Source organism: Podarcis liolepis, assembly GCF_965112155.1.
Source record: "Podarcis liolepis genome assembly, chromosome: 11".
Lineage (NCBI taxonomy): Eukaryota > Metazoa > Chordata > Lepidosauria > Squamata > Lacertidae > Podarcis > Podarcis liolepis.
Window position 1 is genome coordinate 11828360 of NC_139565.1, and position 25986 is coordinate 11854345.

General features: G+C 42.8%; 2 protein-coding genes across 5 annotated transcripts in view; both read left to right on the plus strand.

The window, feature by feature from the left end:
- The window catches only part of SPIN1 (spindlin 1), a 32617-nt gene extending 25508 nt beyond the window's left edge, over positions 1-7109 (plus strand). For all 4 annotated transcript variants that reach the window (XM_083465040.1, XM_083465037.1, XM_083465038.1 and 1 more), the window contains 3 exons: positions 562-815; positions 1891-2124; positions 3540-7109. In XM_083465040.1, coding sequence (XP_083321166.1) covers positions 562-815; positions 1891-2124; positions 3540-3739 — 688 coding nt within the window. In that variant the 3' untranslated portion in view covers positions 3740-7109. The remainder of the gene's footprint in view (positions 1-561; positions 816-1890; positions 2125-3539) is intronic.
- Positions 7110-9717: 2608 nt separating this feature from the next.
- On the plus strand, positions 9718-25486 carry NXNL2 (nucleoredoxin like 2). The gene is made up of 3 exons (XM_083465063.1): positions 9718-10084; positions 19514-20512; positions 24744-25486. The coding sequence occupies exons 2-3, from the start codon at positions 20211-20213 to the stop codon at positions 24910-24912; spliced, it is 471 nt and encodes a 156-aa protein (XP_083321189.1). The 5' UTR covers positions 9718-10084; positions 19514-20210; the 3' UTR covers positions 24913-25486.
- The last annotated feature ends 500 nt before the right edge of the window (positions 25487-25986 follow it).

The following is a 25986-nucleotide window of genomic DNA, read 5'->3' on the forward strand; positions in this document are numbered from 1 at the left end:
CAGCATGTACATATAAAACTATATTAGAGCCATTTAAAGCACTTAAACATAAATTTCCTTCAAAACATTTATTGAAAGCAAACATAAACAATATAGTAGCCAGCAAAATGCTAATGATTACAGTTCCAATTCTACAATCCAGGTCACAGTTTAACTTCTACAGGTCTCAGTGAAAAGATGGGTCTTAAAAGTATTGAGGAGTGGCAATCAAATTCCACATTTGTGGCGCCATTGCCTTGGTTTCTTTGGCTAAACTATAGCTTTTAGTTAGAACGGAAGTATTCATGGACCGCACCCAGATCCGCTGTTGCTGCTGTGGGTTCTGGACCAGTACTGGAAATACAAAACGTGGCTGTATCTGGAAACATCAGGTAGGAGAGGAGGCAGCAGCGCCATTCACTTAGGATGCCACAATTCTGAAGGGGAGGTCAAGCATCCCTGGGCACGTCCTGAAAATAAGCTTGCATATGGCTTGCTTAAAATATATTCTTATTTTGAGGTGCTTCATTCCATAAACTAATGATTGCTTTAATAGTTATGTTTGTGTATTTATAAACATAGAAAGCATCGAAACAACGTGGGACCAAGCAAACCAATGTCGCAACCTAGAAGAAATATTGTCGGCTGCAGAATACAGCATGGATGGAAAGAAGGGAGCGGACCCGTGACACAATGGAAAGGCACTGTCCTAGACCAGGTTCCTGTAAATCCCTCCCTCTACCTTATCAAATATGATGGATTTGATTGTGTCTATGGACTAGAACTGCACAAAGACGAAAGGGTTTCAGCACTCGAAGTGCTTCCAGATAGAGTTGGTAAGTGTCTCGATGGGGCTGAATTTGTGTGTGTTATTTAAGTCCCATATACCCCAACTTTCATTCCAATAAAAAAACTCAAGGTAGCTCACAATGAATTTAAAATTATCAATTTCAAAAATACTTTAAAACCCCAGAAGAACCATAGGGAACAGCATTACACCAGCGGATTAAGGCCAATACAAGCTACAACCTAAAAGGGAAGGTTTTGACTAATATCCAGAAGATGGTTAGAAGTGATGTGCTCTTTCCCCCGCTTCACAACCAGTAATGGCTATTTCTGTCTAATGATCTCAATTAATATAATATTTATTCAACCTTTTAAAATAATGAGTACTGGGACCAGGATCCAGTGTGGTGGTGTGGTTAGAGATAGGACCCGGGGAACGAGGGTTAAAATCCCCACTTGGCCATGAAGCTGACTGGGTGACCTTGGGCCAGTCACGACCTCTAAGCCTAACCTACTTTGCAAATAAATAAATTCCAGTGAGCCACTGTCAGTGCTCCCTAGGGCTTTTGCATGTATTTTCCATTTTAATAAAATACCATGTTGTCACATTTCTAACATTTGCCTCTCTTAGTTAGCAGTAAGTATCTTGGAACTAGAACAATGGTATCCATGTTTCCCATAACGTTAAAAATTCAGTAAAGGGACTTTGGCCACTTTCTCGTTATCTCTTAAAAACAACAACAGAGATCATTAGGACACCTTAAAGATTATCAATTTTATTATGACTAGAGACCACTTCATAAAAAGCATGAAAAACAGGCTTATTCAGTGCATGGTGCCGGAGTTAACTTTGGTGTGTCTAATTAGAATTTAGCTTCCAAAGGATAATGGCTGAAATAGGGGGACATATGGATGCCATGGTTAGAAATTGTTCAGTATGTAGTCATGGATAGAAAAAAAACCCCTATACCGCAGTGTGGATTAAACCAGAAGAATGATGTAGCTTTGAATTCTGGGCAATACCTTTAGTCTTGCATTAGGCACACTATTTTCCTGGCCTCCTTTAAGATGTAGTCGCCATGCTTCTACCAGAATGTTAATCAGATATTGGTGTTTCTCTTCCAGCTTCATCTCGAATCAGTGATGCCCACCTGGCAGACACAATGATTGGCAAAGCAGTGGAGCATATGTTTGAAACCGAAGATGGTTCAAAAGATGAGTGGAGGGGAATGGTCTTGGCTCGGGCACCAATAATGAACACATGGTTTTATATTACCTATGAGAAGGATCCTGTCTTGTACATGTACCAGCTCTTAGATGACTATAAAGAAGGTGATCTCCGTATTATGCCTGATTCCAGTAAGTTGGCCAGTATTTTATCCTCTATGTAAAGAAAGAAAACACGTTTAAAATGTCTGACATTGAGCATTGAGAGTTTGTAGAAGAATTGGAGCACTGTTTACCACTTGTTGTTTGAAGTGAGACAAACCAAGAAAAAACTTCAGCTACAGTGAAGTTTGCAGTGAGATAAACTATGAGCCGTGGTTTGGCTTTAACACTAAACCAAACTATGGCTTAGCCCCAAATATCATAGCAGCAGGATTGGTGGAAGAATGCTGCAGCTGGGATCATCCGTTGTAGAACATGAAGGTTTGCACCAAGTCATGGTTTGGCTTGGCGCTACATGAGAATCTGGTCACTCACCTGTCATGATTTCTTATAACTACAAGTTATGGTTCAGGATTTGATCGTGAGCTGTTGGGTTTGACCCTCAATTCTATGGAGCCACTGACATATACAGTATGTCTGAAGTGGTATTCTGCAGGCTTCAGAGGAGTATTTTGTGGTGCCTAATTTGTCCAACTTGGAAGAGGTGATGGAAAAGCCACCCTTCCCTCTTCTCGCTTTTAAAGGGTTATTTATAAAGCGATCTCCTTTGTTGTGGAGCATAAGGCCAAAAGAAGTACTATTTGAGGTAATTTGAGGTTTGGAGGAGAGCCCAGAAATGCTAGGCTTACCATACTAACTTTTTCCCTTAATTGACTATTTGGAGTCTAGGAAGATAAGATTCTGAGGGAGTCACTCTAACTGATACCGTAATGCTTGACAGCACCAACTACAACGTTTTTTTAAAAATACTTTGTGGATTCTGATATTTGGAACATTTTGTAGAGCAAATATAAATGAACAGGCAAAGAAACTTCAGCATGGCTTTCACATTCCAACTTTTAATTCAGGTTGAATGTACAGCTTAACTACTCAGCTGAACAGGTTGATATGTTGTCAGATCAGCAGTATAGCCAACAGCTGATAAAACTCCAGGAATTACCGTATTTTTCGCTCTATAACACGCACCCCGACCATAACACGCACGTAGTTTTTAGAGGAGGAAAATCCGTAGGCATGCCACCCATAGGCATTTCCTCCATAACACGCACAGACATTTCCCCTTACTTTCTAGGAGGAAAAAAGTGAGTGTTATGGTGCAAAAAATACGGTAGGTTATGCAACATTCATTCTGTCTGTTCTTACCATAATCTGTATTTAAGATGGTTACTGTGAAATGTAGACAAATTGGATAAGAGGAATATCATATATGTATATCCAGTTGTTTATTTTCCCTGGGCTAGAAGACAAAACCATTGTGATCAGAAATACATTGCCATGAACATTTAATTGCTGAAGCACGTAGTAAACTATTACTCGTTGAGCTGACTATGAGCATCTGTTCTATAAAATCCTGCTGCATTTTAACTCAAACGTTGTGTTCACAGATGATTCACCTCCAGCAGAACGGGAGCCTGGCGAAGTTGTGGACAGCCTAGTGGGGAAACAAGTGGAATATGCCAAAGAAGATGGCTCAAAAAGGACTGGCATGGTCATTCATCAGGTGGAAGCCAAACCCTCGGTCTATTTCATCAAGTTTGACGATGATTTCCATATTTATGTCTATGATTTGGTGAAGACATCTTAGACACCACCATGCAAACTTTTGCCAAACTTGTGGAACTTCAATGTAAAATTTGTAGACACAAAGACTTAAGTGCTTTCCAGTTTATTTGAAAGCTTAAATGTCCCTGCGAGCCCACAATCTCTGCCAGGAAAACTATTCCATTGTGAACTATACAAATAGACTTTTATGTGAACATGACACATTTTGTGTAAGGGAACTCCCTTTCTTGGAGGAAGTCTTCTGGTGGGTATGTGGATGAAGTTAGAGAAAACGGCAGCTGCAAATTCAAGCTGTGTAAAGTGGATCTAGCAACATAATCATTAATCTGATTTTCCCCCACCCCCCAAATATAACTTTCCCTCACCTTCTCACATAACTATTCAACTGCCACATGCAAGTCTAGCTTGATATTATTACTTTCATGTATGTATTAAGTTTTCTTGTCTGGCAGTCCTTGTTTTCACAGGGTTTGGGCAAAGATGACTATAATATGTTTAAAGCAGTGTTAAGGAGTGCCTAACCCAATTTAACATCGGTGTACTGTGTTCAGGTTAACTGTTGAGCTACTATCACATGAGAATTTTGTACATTTTAGTTGCAGGAAAATAGAACGTGGCATACATGTAATGCAGCTGAATGCAGAGTAAGAGCCCATATTTGCAACTGTAGGACCTGGTCAAAACATTCAAAGCAAGGATGCCTTCAGTTCTCAATGTCGTAGGGTGTTTTTTTTTTTTGGTTAACTTTTAGCAGAATCCAGGCCCTTGGTGCCCTAGCAGTCTAGAACTCCATGTTAATGTTAAATTCTCCGCAGCAACTACTGGGTGTCTCAGTTTCAAAACTAGCAACCTAGATTCTTGTGTGTGGACTTAAATCTGTTACGTGTAAAGACAAACCTCACAAGAGAAGAGTCCTCGTACATTAAAGGCTTGTGTTGCAGAGAAGGAGAATCATTCGTTGCCTTCTACTTTGATCTGCTGCATTCCTTCTCATTTTTTACTGTGTTTTGTTCAAGAAGGCACCTACCTTCCCCACCCCTCGCCCTTCTTTCTGGCCTTTCTTCTTGGGGTTTACCCAGACAAGACATTATACAAACTCAAACCTGTTGTCGCCTTTTGTGCTGTACGTTGTATTTTGCTTGAAGTATGCTGTTTTAACGTGAACTTCGTTAAAAGGACACTGGGGTTCTGCATGCTAGTGGGGTACTGCCTGACAAAAGCTAGGCGGTCTCCATGGTCCAGTCATCTGCAGCAGATTGTGGATGTAAATAAGCAGCCCACAGCCACAAAATTTTCTTCTTCTTCTTCTTCTTCTTCTTCTTCTTCTTCTCTCTCTCCCCACCCTTCTTTCTTTTTTCTTTTTTTAATTTGTAAGGTAGTAGATTGGTGTGGCAGCTTTTTAAAGTAATCAGTGGAAAAATATCAAACAGCAGCAAAGCTGAAGCAGGGCATTGCAGTCTGCACATGTAACTGAGAAGCAAGCACCATTGTTTATATATAGCTAGAAGGTAAAACAAAAAACGAGTGTTGCTGATCAGCCTTCTGAGGTCCAAATTACCTCTGGTGTGGGTATACATATTAAACTCCATGCGGTTTAAACTTCCTTTTTTTAATTTTGCCTGATTTCATATTGTAGCCTTAAGGCTTGTGCCTCATTAATGCTCTTTAATGGTAATAAATACCGTATAAATACAGTATCTTAAACTTTTCCTGTCCCATCGCTGCTGTTGCATTGTGTACAGTATTTCATCATGGGCAACCCCAAGGCTGGCTGTAGTCTTTTCCATGAAGAGCTTCTCAAATGCAGTCCTTAAGCCCTAAGTACCTGAGTCATAAATGTTCCTGTGTTCTTGAACCAAGTGAGCAGATTTGCAACCCAGTGGTTTTTGTTTTGTTTTGTTTCCTCCTTCATTCTGCAGATCTGTATGTTTTCTATTGACTCTTTAGAGTCCTGCATGTAAATCTCAAAAGCTGAGCCTGGCTCCATGAGCCCAAGTTGATATTTGTGGCACAAGAATGAGTGAGTGTATTGAACCACACACAAGATACACGAAACATAGTACTTTGAATTGCGGGCTACATTAACGGTGAATCCCAGGTGTGCCTCCAGGATTGCTGAGGATTAGGTAGACCGAAAATGTTGCATTCAAAGAGCTTCCAATTGGAGGTTTTCTGCAATACGCCACATTCTGCCAGTTGAGAGTGATCGATATTCTGTGTAAATTTTATGGTTTTTAAAGTGTCCACATTGTCTGCTTTTTTGATAGCTTAAACCACCTTTTTTTTTTTTTTTTTGAGGCTTGAGACTTGATTCTACTCCCTGCCAATCTGCTTTGGGCTTTGTTTTAGGCTCACGTTTCAGATCTGCATGCAGTGCTTGTTACCCTGGTAACTAAATGTTGGTTCCTTTTCTTAGGGGTTCAACATGATTTTCCGAGTTATCACGGGGCTTGTGGTGGCACAAGCTATGGATCTGTGTATAAAAAGTTACTGGCCTTTCTCTCCATTTACCTGCTGTAGTATTGTATATTGTGTGTTTCGCGTGATGTCAGGCTGCCCTGTACAATTTTAAAAAGACAAACTTAAAATGCAGACCATCCCTTTTTTGCATGCTTAGAAGGTAGAATGTTCAATGTAACAAACTTAAAAGTTGCATGTTTAAAAAAATGTTTAGGTTTTTAGTTTCGGGTTTTTTTTAATTTTGTGTTCTTTGTGAATTTGCTTATTGTGCTGTTTTTAATGGTGGTTAGTAGGATAAATGCACTGGTGAGGCAAACATAGTGCCAACAGGAGGTAACTTTCCAGTTGTATGTGTCATGCAGCGTTTGAAGGGACCATGTACTTTGCTCAAAATGAAATAAAAAACCAGTAAAATTCAACAGTATGCTTTTTTGTGCCAAATCCTAAATTAAGTTGAAGTAGAATCATATTACGACACTCCCCTCCCCAAACAATGATGGAAAAAGCCTTTTTTTCACTGAATAAATTGCTTAGCCTTCTTAATTGGTACATTTGAAAAATAAAGGCTTCTCCAGGGATACATTAATTGCAACCATTTCAGAGAACCCAAAAAAAGAGAAAAAGCTTCGATGATTTGTGGTTCCTTGGAAATGCTGTGCTTTTTTGTATTTTACATCATTAGTGCAATTTGGATGGTTCTTGGTATGTGTATAGTTCAAAGGTCTTCGTGTTCACATTTTAAAATTAGGTAAATGACTTCATCTCTAGAGCTTGGTTTCATTTTTTTATTTTTTAACAATGTAGACAGTTCCCTGTTCTCTGCATTTAGAAGTATAAACACTTTAAATCTGTTACTTAATTCTGTAAGTAATTTTTATAATTATGATGTAACTCTATCCTTAAAACATTTAAAATAAACCCTTTATGTGCAACTTACGACTGTAAATCTTGTTCTCATAAAGCAAATGTAGTGATGTGTTTAAAACTGAATAGGATTCTTTCCATTTTTATAATTTAAATTATTTTAACAATGAGCATTTATGCTGATATATACTTGCCTAAGCAGCTGTGCTTATTGAGCAATACTTTTTGGCCAAGAATTGTAACTTTAAAATCATCCATTTAAAATGGATAGAATTCTTTGGCATTGAAACAGCTTTATTGTACTTTCAACCCAAAAAACCCCAAAAGACAACATCTAAGGGAGTAAGGTAAGTAGGTGAAGCAGCCCCCAAAATATTTTGGAATATTGTCCCCTGTATATACACTTTATCTGGAATTTAGAAGTAGTGGCCTTGAAAACAAAATCAGATATTACAATATTTGCTTTGAATGCCTGATAAGTGTTGATATGAAAACTGTTGACTATGGTGATGACTGGTCCTTCAAAAACATCAAAATTCAAAATATATCCAATTTTGCCTTTTAAAACTGACAGACTTGAGTGGCAGGGGTAAGGCACAGTATCTGTAAAGAATCCTAAATACAAGCTGATTTCAGTAGAATTTACATGCAAGTAATTCGAGTTTGATGCTGTCACTTAAGCTAGGATTTAGGCCCATTGTTCTAAGTAGCATAAGAAGTTGACATACTAGATTCCTTCAGAAAGCTTTTGGAGAAAATGACAATTTCCCTCTTTATGCCAATTTGACATGTAGTATGTGCTGGCAAAGACAACAATTATGCATGTAATGGGCTTCCAGTACAGTACTTAACATTTCCCTACCCATTGAAACATGTTCTCCCTCCCTCATTAATGTGACACTTTTATTTTTAAAAAAATAAATACTTATATCTTACCTTTTCCACCAGTGATGCGTAAGGCAATCACGACAAATTTGGGGGGGGGATTAACAAAAGAAACTAAATATATTTTAATCTTTTTAGTAAATACATATATAAGTGTTAATTCCATTAATGTTTCATTGTTTTTTAAAAATGTTTTTAGCTGTTCTTATTTTATCTGTAAGCCGTCTTAAGTCCCTGTCTGGGAAAAAGGCAGTGGAACAGAAAAACACCAGACAGTTCTAGGTAGGGTCAGTCCCTTTGCTGGCCATGTTCAGGTCTATAGCTTATAGAATACCTACAGTTGTAATATTCTGACCTTCCGGCAGCAAACAGTCTCCTTGCAGCATCACAACATAGGCCAGGCTTTGGCCAAGAGCAAATTTGCCTCAAACACAGGTGTCTATAGTTTCGATTGTGCCAAGTTGCTCTCATATGCTTAACCAGGTGCAGGACGAAAACACCCAAAATTAAGCACACCTAACTTAAACCTTTTTTTGCCCTTTTCCCTCTGCAGGCACAAACCTCCTTATACATTAACAGAACAAGAGAGGTAAAATGACTCTCTAGGGAGAGCCCTCAAAAGTATTTGGGGCTGAATCCACACTGACCTTTTTAACGCCATTAGAACAATATTGGATACATCGTTCTAAAACGTTGCAGGGCATACCTGAAAATTAAAAGCATTTTTTGTTTCCCCCGTCAAAACACTTATTTCCCCTACTGCTGGTTGCTCTGCATTATGAACGTTAAAACCAGGGTGTTCTGTCTCCCATCTGTGTTACGAAAACCATTCCTTGACCCTTAACGTTACAAACCATGAGTGTCCATCCGCCCTGGGTGCGGCTGCCAAAAGTCCTTTCCCCATGTCTCAAGTGTAACTTTACAGTATGCAGGTCTTCTCCAGAAGATGTTGAGCCCCTTTCCTGAGCTGCAAAGCAGCAGTGGATAACTGCAGGCCTAGGACCCAAACGCTGCTTCCCATGCCTTTGGGACTCCACCCAAGCAACACTTCTACATAGGCCACAGCCTCGCCAACCCTGCTCTGCTCTCTTCCTGAGGGCTTTTGCCTGGCCGACACATGTCCTTAAACTATGATGATGCCTTTCGCTTGCACGGATGAGAATGGGTTGGGTAGGGCATGCAAAAACTTCAGATTGTGTAGCCAGAATATCTCTGCAAAGGTAAGAAACCGCCTGGTTGCTCTGCCCACCCACTTCTGTCTCTATCCCTGCCTACTTCTATGCATGCCCCCTGGATGAAAAGGTGGGAAATAAATGCAAAATAACAATGCTGCCATAGGTTCTCCATTGCTGCTGCCAAGGTTTATAAAGGAAGGAAGAGTTTTATCTGGGATTGTCTCTGTGCGTCTTACCGAGGCTACGTGTTTTGAACTTGAAAGGCGAAAGGGTCCACTCTCAATGTGGCCCCCACTTGCTTCCTGCGCACTCCAGTGTGGTGTAGCCAGTGTGGTGTAGTGGTTAAGAGCGGAGGACTCGTAATCTGGTGAACCGGGTTCACGTCTCTGCTCCTCCACACGCAGCTGCTGAGTGACCTTGGGCTAGTCACACTTCTCTGAAGTCTCTCAGCCCCATTTACCTCACAGAGTGTTTGTTGTGGGGGAGGAATGGAAAGGAGAATGTTGGCTGCTTTTGAGACTCCTCAAAAGTGATAAAGCGGGATATCAAATCCAAACTCTTCTTCTTCTCCTCCTGTTGGTGCTTGAGTCCTGTGATGATTGGCCATTTACAAGGTCAGCTCCACATTTGAAAAATCACGGGCTTTCATAACCTAATGTCTCCCTGGGTGCGGTATGGAAACCACATCAGAAGTGTGAACCAGTTTCCCCTTTAAAACTATTAAAAGAGCTTGGAGGCGTCACATGACCGGCACAACACTAAAATTCTAAACTGCCCAATGGGGTGTTTCTCTTTTAAAGGCTGGAAGGTTTCAAGCACGATAGTGGGTACATTCAAAAGGTTGCAGCCAGTGTGTGTGTGTACATGTATGTACAATTCAACCTGACAAGGTTAAAACAGCTGCCCAAGATGATAGAGTGACATATCAGAAGTGCTGGGATCAGATAATCAACAGGATATGGGGTGCCTTGAATAAGCATCAGGTATGTTTTTGTGGGGGATGCAGGTGGCGCTGTGGTCTAAACCACAGAGCCTAGGGCTTGCCGATCAGAAGGTTGGTGGTTCGAATCCCCGCGACAGGGTGAGCTCCTGCCCACCTAGCAGTTCAAAAGCACGTCAAGTGCAAGTAGATAAATAGGTACTGCTCTGGCGGGAAGGTAAACGGCATTTCCGTGTGCTGCTCTGGTTCGCCAGAAGCTGCTTAGTCATGCTGGCCACATGACCAGGAAGCTGTCTTCGGACAAACGCTGGCTCCCTCGGACAGTAAAGCGAGATGAGCGCTGCAACCCAGAGTCTTCTGCAACTGGGCTTAACGGTCAGGGGTCCCTTTACCCTTTACCTTTATGTTGTTGTGGAGCTCCGTGAATCACTGACATTTAAAGAAATGGCAAGAGAGGAATTGCTTTCAACTTGCCCCCTAAAAGGAGAATTTCCCTTTGCCCTCCCCTCCCCTGCTTTTGTATTGGTTCTGGCCTTTGAAAGAAATCTGGCTCAAAACAATGAAAATGGCCATTAGGAAAATTATCAGCCATTTTCATTAGATGCAACTCTATCTTTCTTCAAGGTTTTGTAAATAGTAATTATAGGAGACCCTGTGCAACAGGACGAGAAACATTTTCCTTTTATACATAGGGTATAGAGTTGCCATATTTCAAAATCCAGACACAAAAAGACCTTTTTTGGGGTGGGATGCAAAGTTGTTGAGAGTGGGGTTTTTTATGTGTTTTTGAGATATTTTTAAGGAAATTCGCCAAAATCTAGAATTCCAACATGGGTTGCCATACAGCCAGATTTCCCTGGACATTTCATCGATTTTCGCCCAGACACCTTATTTCCGACAGCCATATTTCAGCTATGTCTGGGAAATTCCAGATGTATGGCAGCCCCATTACACAACTTGCTACTGTTATATTCTGACTCCCAAAAATATTACTCAGTGTTGTTTGCGGTACTTAAATACTAAATACAAAATGCCCTAAATAAAAATTTCAAAAGTATCCCAATTCTTAAGTCAAAATAGTAATTGCTATATAAAAAAGATCACATCAGTTCTAAAAATTCTCAATAGTTTACAAAAACGGGTTTGCACTGCTGTACAGTATGACTGTTCCTGTTTAAAGCTTAAGTTATTCTCCAGAGTAAATTGTGCCTTGAGCTTTTGTTGTCACTACAACAGGAATACTTAATTTCTTTCTGACAATGCTTTCCTATACATATAGCATTTATGAAGCTTCCCCTAGCAAATTGCCCCAAAACATTTCGTTACACATATAGCATGTATATTAGATCCAATTGTACATTGTTATTATTTAGCATATCTGATAGAATACTTCATAGAAGTTTCTCAAAACAGAGTTTTGTTTTGTTTTTATTTATTAAATATCTGTCCCACCATTCATCCAAATATTACAGTTCAGTTTACAATTTGGAGTCAGAACTCTGGGTTCTGGGAAGAATATCTTCGGGTGTAGTCATGTAACACTTACCTGGGAGTAAATGCTATTAGAGGACATGCTATTAGTTCTACTAACTTACTTTTGAGTAGAAAGGCCTGGGATTGTGTTGTTGGTCATTTAATGGATTTTGTCAGCCATTTGAATCTCTTTGCAATTTATTTCCTTTTTTTGTCTAGCTTGGGATACTAAGACGTTTCGGTACCATGTCACTGGAGGGAAATCCCCATATGTGGGGATCAAAGGATGTTAACAAAATCACACTTTTCATAGTGTGAGCCTTTTGAAATACAAAAATGTTATTTTCTTCCATCAAAGGAAATATGTAACTCCCCCCTTTTGAAGAGGCTGATGAATTGTGCCTCATGTTAATTGCATGTTCTGAAATTGCTGCTCTTACCTGGTCAACAATGGACACATTTCTTCTAAAGGACTCCCCAAAGGAAATATGTGGCCGTTGGCACTGAATTTACAATTACTGCCATTTTCAGCAGCAATTAAAGCCATTTTCAATTTGGAAAGGCCTCAGTGTTGCATAATACAAAACGTACAATGGTTCACAAAAGCATGATAGCGCAAACGAGCCATTAATGCACGACATATACAGAAGGAATCCAATTCCTACCAGAGTTGTACAGCAAGACTTGTACCGCTACTTTTCATAGAGGATGCTCACTCGGTAGTAGAAAGTAAACACAGTCTGCATGTCCTCCATTGGTCTTCTAACTTTCCCCCCTCAATAGCAGTGGGGGGAAGCAGGTTTCCAGAAATGGTATATGAATTCCTTGGCCTGTGAACATCAAATGTGCTGCATTTCAGTGAGTTACATATTAGGGACGTGGGTGGCACTGTGGTCTCCATCACTGAGCCTCTTGGGCTTGCCGATCAGAAGGTCAGTGGTTCAAATTGTGAGCTCCCGTTGCTCTGTCCCAGTTCCAACCTACAGTCACAGAATCTGTATCTACAGAAAAGCAGACTTCAGCCTGGAAATGTCTTTCATGTCGTGCCCCATTAATGTTGCTAGGAATGTGTGATTTTGAAAATGTTAAAGGGAAGCTGATTTAATAAATATAAAAATTCAGTTCCATAGGAACTAGGTTGTTCTATTGTACCCTAGCTAGTTTTTCTCTTAGTTAATACGTTGCAGCCCCAACATTTTGGATTATGTCACTGAGAAGAATGGAAAGGCAAAACAAGAGTATATATTCCATATATACAAAACAGGCCATTTCTTGAATTATCAGCAGCAGATGCTATAACCAGCTAATGTTTGCTGGATTAACTCTTGAAGTGGGTCTACTGCTGAAAGCTTAGAAGGAAAAGAAACAAAAAAAGAACTGTGCTATGAGAAATGTATTTTATTAGTCGTTTGAAGTTATTCCTAAGATCATACAGGGAAGTAATAATAATTTTATTATTATTTATATTCTGCCCAGCTGACTGGGTTGCGTGAGCCGAACTCTGCGCAGCTTCCAAAAAAATATTAAAACACGAAAAACCTCAAACATTAAAAACATCCCTGTACAGGGCTGCCTTCATTAGAAGACCTAGTGAAAGATAAGCAGATCTACTGAGGTGCAGCCAGGCCACATTCCAGCTATTGGAAGGTATGGTCTGGGTATTAGGGCTTGTTTGGCAGGATACCCTGATGATGTAAGAGGAGACTGTATAAATGGAATTAAATGGCAGGATTTGAACTCGTTAAATTTACAGCAAAGGCAGATATATGATACACCCTCCCAACATCATGACCTGGGGTTACACACTTTGATTACCTGCAGAGGCTCGAGATTAAGGGACCAGTGGGAACAGACAGGGTAGGGAATCTGGTTTGAGTAGCTGTCTGTCAGGGATTGGACTCAAGAGGACGAGATGGAGGAGGAGTGGTGGAGATCACACCCCCCCCTTCTCCTGATGTTGCAGGAGAAGAGTAACGTAGCATTGATTTACAGCAGGGAGTTGAGGGGGTGGAGGAAGGTTATGACTCGAGAGATAGATGAACAAAATAGTTGGGCAGTTTTAGAAGGGGGGTGGGTGGGATTGTGACAGGGCAGCCAGCTGACATGTCACTGGAGAGTATTTCAGAACCCCCCCTTCCCCCAGAACTCGGCGTTCATTAAGGGTACAAGAATAACGGGATCAGAGACTTTTGGCCCCAAGCAGACACATGGGAGATGTTGCTGTTAGGAATGTGGGAGGTGGAGCCCAGTTTGGAGCAACGCCATTGTTGTTCTTTTGTCTCTCGCTATTAAGATTGAATAAAACTTATTGAAAAGGACTTAACCTTGTTATCTCTGCTCTTGCTGCAACCGGGAAAGGAACAGCTTTCCAGAAGCCTTGATACTAACTTTTGTTAGCTTTTTTCGCAGCAAACATAGGGAAGTGGCTGCTTTGCATGTTAGGTATGGAAAGGTAAAGGTAAAGGGATCCCTGATCGTTAGGTCCAGTTGCAGACGACTCTGGGGTTGTGGTGCTCATCTTGCTTTACTGGATGAGGGAGCCGGCGTACAGCTTCCGGGTCGTGTGGCCAGCATGACTAAGCCGCTTCTGGCGAACCAGAGCAGCTCACGGAAAGGCCGTTTACCTTCCCGCCGGAGCGGTACCTATTTATCTACTTGCACTTTGACATGCTTTCGAACTGCTAGGTGGGCAGGAGCAGGGACCAAGCAACGGGAGCTCACCCCGTCGGGATGCGAACCGCCGACCTTCTGATCGGCAAGCCCTAGGCTCTGTGGTTTAGACCACAGCGCCACCCACATCCCAAGAGGTATGGAAAGTTAACTACAAATAGTTGTGTGAGTAGGGAATGAACTGCATAGATTCTCCATTCCTGGTGCGGACAATACTGAGCTAGGCAGACCAGTGGTTGACTTGGTACAATATGCCTATTGAAAACTGTGTCACGTGTAGACACAAAGTCAGAAAAGCTAAAGCACAGAATGAACTCAGGCTTGCTAGAGAGGTTAAAAGCAACAAAAAAGGCTTTTATGGGTATGTTCGTAGCAAAAGGAAGAACAAAAAAACAGTGGGGTCACTCAGAGGAGAAGATGGTGAAATGCAAACAGGGGACACAGAAAGGGCTGAACTCCTCAATGCCTTCTTTGCCTCAGTCTTCTCCGATAAAGAAAACAATGCCCAACCTGAAGAATTTGGAGCAAATGATTCAGCAAAGGAAACACAGCCCAGAATAACTAAGGAGATAGTACAAGAATACTTGGCTAGTTTAGATGTATTCAAGTCTCCAGGGCCAGATGAACTGCATCCAAGAGTATTAAAAGAACTGGCAGATGTGATTTCAGAACCACTGGCGGTCATCTTTGAGAATTCCTGGAGAACAGGCGAAGTCCTGGCAGACTGGAGAGGACCCAAATAATTACCGCCCAGTCAGTCTGACATCAATATCAGGGAATATTCTGGAGCAGATCATTAAGCAAACAGTCTGTGAGCACATAGAAAGGAATGCTGTGATCACCAATAGTCAGCATGGATTTCTGAAAAATAAGTCATGTCAGACTAACCTGATCTCGTTTTTTGACAGAATTACAAGCCTGGTAGATGAAGGGAATGCAGTGGATGTAGCCTACCTTGATTTCAGCAAGGCATTTGACAAGGTGCCCCATTATATTCTTGTAAAGAAGCTGGTAAAATGCAGTCTTGACTATGCTACCACTCAGTGGATTTGTAACTGGCTGACTGACCGAACCCAAAGGGTGCTCATCAATGGTTCCTCTTCATCCTGGAGAAGAGTGACTAGTGGGGTGCCACAGGGTTCTGTCTTGGGCCCGGTCTTATTCAACATCTTTATCAACGACTTGGATGATGGACTCAAGGGCATCCTGATCAAATTTGCAGATGACACCAAACTGGGAGGGGTGGCTAACACCCCAGAGGACAGGATCACACTTCAAAACAACCTTGACAGATTAGAGAACTGGGCAAAAACAAACAAGATGAATTTTAACAGGGAGAAATGTAAAGTATTGCACTTGGGCAAAAAAATGAGAGGCACAAATACAAGATGGGTGACACCTGGCTTGAGAGCTGTACATGTGAAAAGGATCTAGGAGTCTTGGTTGACCACAAACTTGACATGAGCCAACAGTGTGACGTGGCAGCTAAAAAAGCCAATGCAATTCTGGGCTGCATCAATAGGAGTATAGCATCTAGATCAAGGGAAGTAATAGTGCCACTGTATTCTGCTCTGGTCAGACCTCACCTGGAGTACTGTGTCCAGTTCTGGGCACCACAGTTCATGAAGGACACTGACAAACTGGAACGTGTCCAGAGGAGGGCAACCAAAATGGTCAAAGGCCTGGAAATGATGCCTTATGAGGAACGGCTAAGGGAGCTGGGCATGTTTAGCCTGGAGAAGAGGAGGTTAAGGATATGATAGCCATGTTCAAATATATAAAAGGATGTCACATAGAGGAGGGAGAAAGGTTGTTTTCTGCTGCTCCAGAGAAGCGGACACGGAGCAATGGATCCAAACTACAAGAAAGAAGATTCCACCTAAACATTAGGAAGAACTTCCTGACAGTAAGAGCTGTTCGACAGTGGAATTTGCTGCCAAGGAGTGTGGTGGAGTCTCCTCCTTTGGAGGTCTTTAAGCAGAGGCTTGACAACCATATGTCAGGAGTGCTCTGATGGTGTTTCCTGCTTGGCAGGGGGTTGGACTCGATGGCCCTTGTGGTCTCTTCCAACTCTATGATTCTATGATCTATGATTCTTCCTTTATCCTTCGTAGGCAAATCAATGTCTTTCCGAGGATTGCAAAATAAACACGCAACCGCTGTTGAAAATACAAAGAAAGACACACAGGTATTCTCTAATCACACTATAAATAGATGGTGAGTGTTTTCATTGCCTGAAAAGGCTGCTGGTTGGTAGTGGCCAAGACATGTTTGTTAGTTGTCTAATACACAGTGCCATCTTGGTGTCAAGTTAAAGCTAATTTGCTCCCTTGACAGAAGATCAGGGACTCTGTATAAATAGAGGCATGGCGACAAACCTCAGAGCACCTTACAGACAAGTAAATAAATACATCTGAAGAAGTAAATACACATAGGCTATGTTGCTGTGACCAAAAGAGATGTATCTCCAAAATGTAGCAACCTCTTTGACATTTTCTCAATGAACTCTTTAATAACTGTTTACACATGTAGTTCTCTCTGCATATATCATGCAGTTCTCTATGAATTGTGCATGGTTTCTGGTCGAGTTGCAGAGGCCCAACACTGGCAACAGCAAGGGAGGTTTTCACTGCAGCTAGTGCGCTATTGGGAAGTTTGCAAAACACTGACTACAAATGTACATTTACATGACCTCTCTGTTACTGCAATGCCCATTTGTGAACTATAGCTTCCATCACCCCTGCTCAAAAATCTGCGCCACTAAAGTTGGTACAGTGGTACCTCAGGTTATGAACTTAATTCGTTCTGGAGGTCCATTCTTAACCTGAAACCATTCTAAACCTGAAGTACCACTTTAGCTAATGGGGCCTCCTGCTGCCGCTGTGCTGCTGGCACGCGATTTCTGTTCTCATCCTGAAGCAAAATTCTTAATCTGAGGTACTGCTTCCGGGTTAGCGGAGTTTGTAACCCAAAGTGTTTGTAACCCAAGGCGTTTGCAACCCAAGGTACCACTGTATTTGCTTATATCACAGTGAACTGCCATAACATTTGTCAAGTATAACTTGGATGTAGCTGTTACACATTACCATCCCAGGAAGTAGAGACTGTGGTAAAATCATCAAGTGGTAAACCCATATTGTGTCCTTAATGGAAAAGCCTGAACTGGGTTTGAATGATTTAGAACGAAGATCTGAAACAAAAAGTTGGAGTCTTGCTCCTGTTCAGAGGACGCCATTCCATTCAGCACCGCTAGCCATCCATCATTCCGTGTCTACTGAGCATGCTCAGTCCTCACTGAGCTGAGTTCCTGTCCCCCAATATGCTTCTGTACTTCTGCAAACCTTGAGGTTCCTCTGAGCTTGCTCTGTTTTGCATTCAGATGATGCTGTTTTAACTACGCATGTAATGAGGACTACTTTTTGGCATATAGGATACCGCTTTGAAAGTTTATCAGCAAAGCTGATTGAGACCAAAAAGCATTGTGTGTCGACAGGAATGATGGTCAAAGACTAGAGCTGCCTCGAAGTTGAAGTGCTGTGGTAACGATGGCTTTATGTAAAACATCATTCAGGTTTACACTCCACCCAGAAGGCTATGTGAACACCAATATATGCCCAGAGCTCTTGAGGGGGCAAGCTGTCCTTTCATTCCAAGATATAGCTCCAACTGCACAAAAGGAATGAGTGGAGATCTGCTTCTCCAGTCAATCGATGGGAGAAGCTCTTGTAGCTTTGAGCTTCGCATTAGAGCTCCACATCTGAAATACATCAGTGCTTCAGGATGCAAATTTGCAAGGTTATTTCCCAAACAATTCCTTCTTTATCTTTTACTGCACCCAAACAAGTTATTTTTTATTAAACATCTTCAGCATATCAGGTAGTAGGTAATTAAGTAAAGATAACATTCTCAGCCTAATAGGCTCCTGAGGTGGCTTAACAACCAATTAACAACCATATAAATACTACCACTGTTATGATTAAGTGCAGACTCTACAATCCCCAACAGCTAGGAACTGAAGCTGTAATTCTAGCACACTTACGAAGGAGTAAACCTCATTGAACACAGTAGAACTGAATTCTGAGTTAAACATCTAACACTGTGCATTTGCTTCTGCATTAACCTTCCAGGATTTGTCATGAGGCCCCAGGGATTCCCAAACTCCTCTATTGACCTTACTGGCCACAAAGAGGTAAAGCAGGCATAGGCAAACTCCAGCCTTCCAGATGTTTGGGACTACAATTCCCATCATCCCTGACCATTGGTCCTGTTTGCTAGGGATGATGGGAACTGTAGTCCCAAACATCTGGAGGGCTAGAGTTTACTGTCATTGTTAATGTTAACCGGGGCCCCGTTTTTATCTGGATTTGAAACCAGTTTCAAACGCTGGTTTCCAAAATTTAGTTTGTCTACAACTGACCCGGCACACTGAAAAATATTGATTTCTAACATGTTCATGTTTCAGTAGCAGCCAGTGTGCTGGAGCAGAGTTTTGGATCCGGTGTTATTGCCTGAGGCGAAATGGGAAGCTGCTGTCTCACTTACTGGGGTCTCAGAAAAGTTGTGTGAGGCCTTTGAGTGGAGGCACCCCTTAGATTTTGCCGCCTGAGACAGCTGCCTCAGTCTGCCTCATGGATGGGACAGCCCTGTGTGTCACCGTAGCTCACCTGGATGGGCAAATGACAGGGCAGAACCACAGCCAATCTCGGATTCCCACTGGACGTTCCTTGTGGCTTTGAATAGTGAGGAGAGAATATTGGTTGGAAATAAAGAAACGGGTTTTTGGAAGTTTCTGATTGAAGTAGGTCCTTTGGCTGTCCATCATGTAAGTTGCACTGTGCTAAACAGTGGCGTAGCGTGGGTTGTCAGCACCCGGGGCAAGGCAAGTAATTTGCACCCCCTAACCCATGGATTTGCGCCCCCTAACCCCCAGATGTTGTGCCCGGTGCGGCCGGGCCCCCCTGCACCCCCCACGCTACGCCACTGGTGCTAAAGAGAACCAGAATAAAAACATCTGTAAGTAAGTTTCAATCATTTGAACTGCTTTCAAAAATGGAAATTAAAATAATTCTGGACACTGCAGCTCACCCACCCATTAACCCTTCACAAACTACAGTGCCCAGACTTCTTTGAAGAAAAGAAGGCGCTTTCAATGTGCTTTGCAGGTAAACACAGCCTTTGGCTTAACGTCTAGCCCGAGGAAGAATTCTCATGAACTCGACAACTTGTCCACGACTCTCTGCGTTATTGCGCAACTGTCGCTTGTCGGTGTAAGCCGCAGAGCAGGATTTTATATCTCCTTCCCCAAATCCCCTCCTTTTTCTTTTTGCAGGACTCTGCGAGCGATCGTGCCTTTCTCTCGCCTGCCGGCTTGACGCTTCTCCGACCTGCGCGAGGACCAGCTGAGCAGACCTGTTGCTTCGCCTCCTGCGCGAAGAAACCCGCCCCCTTGCGCAATCGGATCTCGGGATGCTCAGAGCAGGAGCTTTCCAACCTCGCCGGGCTCGGGAGGGCTATTTTTAGCGAGCTCATCCATTTATATCCGCGGCAAACAAAGGCATCGACCTTAAGACGCTCCACGGCTTGGATAACCCCGACCCCCTGCAGTCCTCTCGCCTGGCGCTGCCTCTTCAAAGCCACGCGCAAAATCGTTTCTCTCCCGGACGTTTGGGGTCGCGGACGAGTCCAGCACGCTTTGCGCCTTCATCCCGCTTCCTCCTCCTTAGGATCTTCGGCTTTCTAGAGGAAAAAAAGCCCATTCGGGAGCTCAGGAAAGTAGGGTATATTCCACCACCACCCCTCTCCATTTGGCTCCTCGCTGCTGATTTCCCTCTGAAGCAGAAACATTCGCTCCATCCAAACTTTAGAGACGGCGCGCGCGGCGGATAGTATTAGAAATTCAGATCCCCGCTAGCACGTGGCTTCCCTCCCCCCCGGGGGGGGGGCTCAATTTGGGAGATCGGCAGCCGGGGGAAAAGGATCCCCAACCAACCACCACTCCCGGATCCTCGTCGCGCCGGTGTGAAAGAATGGTGGACATTTTCACTGGGCATTTCCTGGTGAACCGGGACGGCCAAGCCGTGGATCCCGAGCAAGCGCTGCAGAACAAGATCGTGGGCTTGTACTTCTCGGCCGCCTGGTGCTCCCTGTGCCGGGATTTCACGCCGATCCTGTGCGACTTCTACAGCGAGTTGGTGGAGGACGCGCCCTCGCCGGCGCCCTTCGAGATCGTGTTCGTCTCGTCGGACCGCAGCCGCGAAGAGATGGTGGATTACATGCAGAACATGCACGGGGAATGGCTGGCGGTGCCTTTCCAAGACACCTTTAAGCAGTGAGTAGGAGAAGGGAGCGGCTTGGGGGTGGGGGTGGAACACGTGTGTGGGAATGCAGAAGCCCGCGCAGAGGAGTGGGAGGCAGAGGAAGACCTCGCTCCCTCCCCCGCGTATGTAGATCTGCTTCCCCTCCGCCCACTCCGTGGTTAAACCCCGCCTCCTAATTCCAGGTGTGTGCAGGAATGGGGGAGGGAATCCTCTGGTGCTGCCAGGTAGGGGCAAAGCTCTCTTTAGCTTTATAGAGGTGCCTATGGTCCTCTATAAGTTGGGTGGCGCTGTGGTCTAAACCACTGAGGCTACGGCTTGCTGATCAGAAGGTTGGTGGTTCGAATCCCCACGGTGTTAAAGGTAAGCAGGTTTGTCTGCTTACCTGCAACACCTGAACCCATCCTTCCTCGAAGTAGCAGCATACAAGGGGCTGTTTCCTTTTACTGTCACAACAGTCCCTTGAAGTATTTTAAGAGAAGCTGCTCTCAGGTGAATCATAGAATCTTAGAGTTAGTAGGGACCCTGAAGGTCTAACTGTTCCTGACTCAACCTATTTTGCTACACTAACTCAACCTACCCGCAACTCTAGCCCAATTCACTCCCACTCCAACCACCCAACTCCCAACGAACTCTTCCAACAAACTCCCCCAGAGATGGTTTTATAGTCCCTCTGACTCCACCCCCTGGGTCCTGATTGGGTAACCTGTTTAACTGTTTCACCTCCAGCACTCTCATGTTAATGTCACACCGACATCCAAAAACATGACATCCATTCACGTTTGTGCCCTGGCTTCAGTCCACAAATATCCACTGGCTTCTGCAGACTGTCTTCCAAAGGTGAACTTCTATCAGCCGACATCCACAAACATCAGTCTGCTTTAGCCTTGTAGCCTACACCAACTTCCATATCCAAAAGCCACTGACTTCCATCCACCAACATCTGCCAGCTTCTCTTAGGTCCATCATGGCCAGCTTCCAACCACAGATACCAGCAGCCTTCAAGCAAGCAAACTTGCCTTATTACCACTCCCTAGCATCCCACCGTCAGCGGATTGCCTCCTTCCATTCACCAGTTTACCTCCTCCAAGTGGAAGAAACCTGGGCAGTGCTGAATGTCACATCCATGGCCAGGTGTGTCCTGCTAGAAATAGAAAAGAGCTTTCCCCTTGGCCTGCCTTTATATCCACTCAGTTGCCAAGTGCCTTTGTGACATCACAAGAAACCCACAGCCAATGGCAACGGCTGGGAAGGCATCATCTTCATTGCTTTGAGTCTCACAATGGCGGGTGGACCTATCAGTGATTATGTGCTTGTTACTCAGGAAGCAGGTGGAGCTGTGGTCTAAACCACCAAGCCTTTTGGGCTTCCCAGTAAGAAGGTTGGCAGTTTGAATCCGCGCAACAAGGTGAGCTGTTGCTCTGTCTCAGCTCCTGCCAACCTAGCAGTTTGAAAGCACGCCAGTGCAAGTAGATTAATAGGTACCACTGTGGTGGGAAGGTAAACGGCGTTTCCGTGTGCTCTGGTTTCCATCTGAAGCAGTTTGGTCATGCTGGCCACATGACCTGGAAAGCTGTCTGTGGACAAACGCCAGCTCCCTTGGCCTGAAAGCGAGATGAGCGCTGCAACCTCATAGTTGCCTTTGACTGGACTTAACCGGCCGGGGGTCCTTTACCTTTACCTTAGCTGGATACCCCTGGTGCATTAGAAACCCAAGTGACCTTGGTGGTTGGGAGTGCTTTTTACCAGCTTCATCTAGTACATCGGCCATGTCTGTATCCAGATGGGGATAACTTGGCCAATGTATTCCATGGACTAGGAGCCTCAAAATGGATTATTGCAACACACTTTATGCGGGTTGTTGTGTCCTGTAGCACCAGCAGCTAGACTCCTGGCAGGGTCAGATGGCCAACGGCATGTGATACCTCTGCTAAAACATTGGCAGTGGCTGCCCAAATGCCACACAAGGCTCTTGTGTTGATATACATAGCCCAAAACAACTTGGGTCTATGATACCTTAAGGAGCCATTATATCCCAGCTCAATCACGGATATCATCTGACAGAGGCATGTTAGTTGTCCCTAATACAGTCTTCAATGGCACCTGGCATCTCCACCACCTGGGATAATTGGATCTGGACTGTTTTCTTTTTTAAAAAATATATTTTTATTATTTTCTTCCTTAAACAATATTTTCAACAATGCAATAACAAACATAAAGCTTTCTGCTCTGCTGAGCATGCGACTTCCCTCCTTCCCTTCAGCAGGTTCTCTGAAGGATTTATTTCAGTCCTGCTAGTGTCTTCAGATTTTGCAATTATGATTCAAATATACAATAAATTTACTCCAGTCCCTTTGAAATTTTTGATTGTCCTGGTCTCGAATCCTGCAGGCCAGTCTGGCCAATTCTGCAAAGTCCGTCATCTTCGCCTGCCACTCTGCAATCGTAGGTACTTCCTGTAGCTTCCACTTTGGGGCCATTAAAGTTCTCACTGCTGCTGTGGCGTACATAAATAGTCATTGATCTATCTTCACAATTTGCTCTCCCATCAAACCTAGCAAAATTGTTTCCAGATTTTTTCCCGAGAAAGGTATATCTAAACATCTTTTTTAGTTCATTATAGATCAATTCCCAAAATGTTTTTACTTTATCACACGTCCACCACATATGATAAAAGTCTCTGTCTGATTCTTTGCATTTCCAGCATGTTTTGACTCTCATTCTATACATCTGGGGATAATTGGATCTGGACTGTTTTCAATCACTAATATTCTGTAGAATTCTATCAGCTATATTTTATCTGTACGATTGGAACAGATTTCAGGAACCAAAACCGCTTTTTTTTTTTTGCAGCCTGAGCAGGAGCAGTCACCATTAAGAAAAAGAGGCTAGAATAGAATATATGTGTGGACTGTCCATCTCTTCTTTTCTTTTCTTCTTCTTTAACGTTTCTGCTTTTCTGCTATAACTTCTCACAGCTCTTGACCTAGCTCAAGGTCGTCATCTGAACTAGCCAGATGTTCAACTGAGAATCAACCACAGAATCAATCATTTGAAAAATCAGACTTTAGAGCTGTCTTCCCCCAAAATGGCATCTAGACATTCCATTTTGGTGACTGCAACCTTGGTTTAAGGAACTATTTGGTGCCTAGTTTATATATCTGGGTTTCCAACACTGCCCTCATGTTACATGTTACGGAGGCCTGACTGGTCCCAACTACAAATTGGGTGTAATCCTAGGCTGTGAAACAATCTTCCAGCAAAGATTCAGCAGGCAGATGTGTATAAGTACTTTTATAAACGAATAAATTAAATAAAGAATTCCTGAACTTGCTTCATCCCCCAGTTTGTCTGTATAATCCAGAGGCCATCCGGAGATTTAAGCAAATCCACAGCATCGGGATAAGCGCTGTAGTATTCTCATTCTCTCTCTCTCTCTCTCTCTCTCTCTCTTCTTTGGTTTGACTCTTTGTCTTCAGATAAATGAGCATGTAAACAGCATGCAACATTATCTCTGATGGATGCAGCCCATTGTTTTGCACCACCCAATCACTTTGAATGTGCCAAAGTCTCAATGAGATGACTTTACTGACTGATCTTGCATGACGCAGCGCATGTTTACCCAGAGGAGGAGTCTGGCTGTTTTCAAAACAATAATGTGTAAATCATTTCTCGAACTCCATACTCCTGTAATTGGGTTGGAAGAATGCATGGGTGGAATCGAAATTATTCTAAGCTTGAAAACCCAACACCCAAAAACCCCCTAATTTAAGAAAAAAAATATGCTCTTACAAGCTCACTCATACAAGCTTGATCATGCTCCAAAAAACATGGAAATTTTTAGTTAAGGCTTCGGCAGTCATTTTGGTTTCAGTGCTATGCACCTGGCAACAAGCTCTGCCAAATGTAGTGGAAGTGAGTTCTGTATAAGTATTCATGGGAGTGTGATATTAATGTAACATCTCGTTCTGGTTTGAAGAGTGCTTGAAATTTTTCAGAATATTGTCTGTGTGTGTTATAGAAAGCGCGTCTGTTATTTGAATTAGCACTTTAAACCAGGTGACTTTTTAAAGAGACTTACAATAAATTGTGTGCCTGTTGTTTTTTTAAATAACAACCCTATTACAATTCTTTTAACCAACTTTAAGTAAAAATAGATATTCAATCACGCTTAATCCACTCTATTTTCTCTTGCACTTTACACCAGTGTGTTCCTCTTTTCTTGCCCCCTCTTTTTCTTTGCAGTGAGCTGAAGAAGAGATACAACATCACAGCCATTCCTAAACTTGTGATTGTTAAACAAACTGGAGAAGTCATTACCGATAAAGGAAGGAAACAGATAAGGGAACGGGGACTCAACTGCTTCCGAAACTGGCTGGAAGGGGCAGACATCTTTCAGAATTTCTGCAGCTGAACCAGTGGTGGGAATTTCATACAAAGATAGCTTAGCTAAATCCTTTGTGTAATTGGAATTCCCACCTTCACAACTAGGCCAAGCAGAGAAATGGCTTTTTCTTCGGATGGTATCTAACCAAATCATACCCAAGGCAGACCCATTGAAATGAATGGACGCGACTAACTGTGGTCCATTGCTTTCAATGGATCTACTCTAAGTACAACTTAGTTGGATATCCACCTTTCTTTGAATGTCGTTTTGCTTTATTTAAAATTCTGTGTGACTGGAAGAATTAAGCATAGCTGGGTCCAATGTACTCTTCCATCTCTTTTGTATTATTTATGCTTTTATTACATAGAACATAACCAAAGCTGAAGAATTTGGTAAAGGCTAGCTTTATCTAGGAAAGAGGATTTTGGCAGTTAGAAAGAGTGCCCTCTCCAATCTATGCAAGCCTGTTATTTTTACAAAGGTAAAAACTCTACAGGGAAAACTATATTTCTTGGCAGGAAGACTTTTTTGGAGTATTGGTTTATAATTTATATTACTAAAATAAGAGAGTATTTGCTTTAATAAATCCATTTATAGCTTACTTGACTCTTTTACTGCGTACCAAATTGAAAACAAAAACTTGATGGCCTGTTATCTAATGCTTCTCTTGCTATTAGTTCATGCTTTCTTCTCTCTAGTAATATATGTCCCTCTGGGGTTGCTTCTTATTCCACCCTGATCTCTTCACTGCTAACAATCACCGAGCCAATCACAGCCCACCAGTCATGGATGGCAGCCTGTCATGAGCTTGATAAACCTCTCTATTTTTGCTCAGTTGTGGGGGCGCCATCAAGAGAAGAAGATGCAACCTCTGTGCTTACAGAGCAGGCTTCCTCAACCTCGGCCCTCCAGGTGTTTGGAGACTAAAATTTCCATCATCCCTGACCACTGCTCCTGCTAGCTAGGGATCATGGGAGTTGTAGGCCAAAAACATCTGGAGGGCCGAGGTTGAGGAAGCTTGTTGTAGAGTCTTCACATCCACTGGGGACAAGAGAGAGAGCCACTTTGGCCAATCTAAGAGATCAGGGAGATGAATATGGA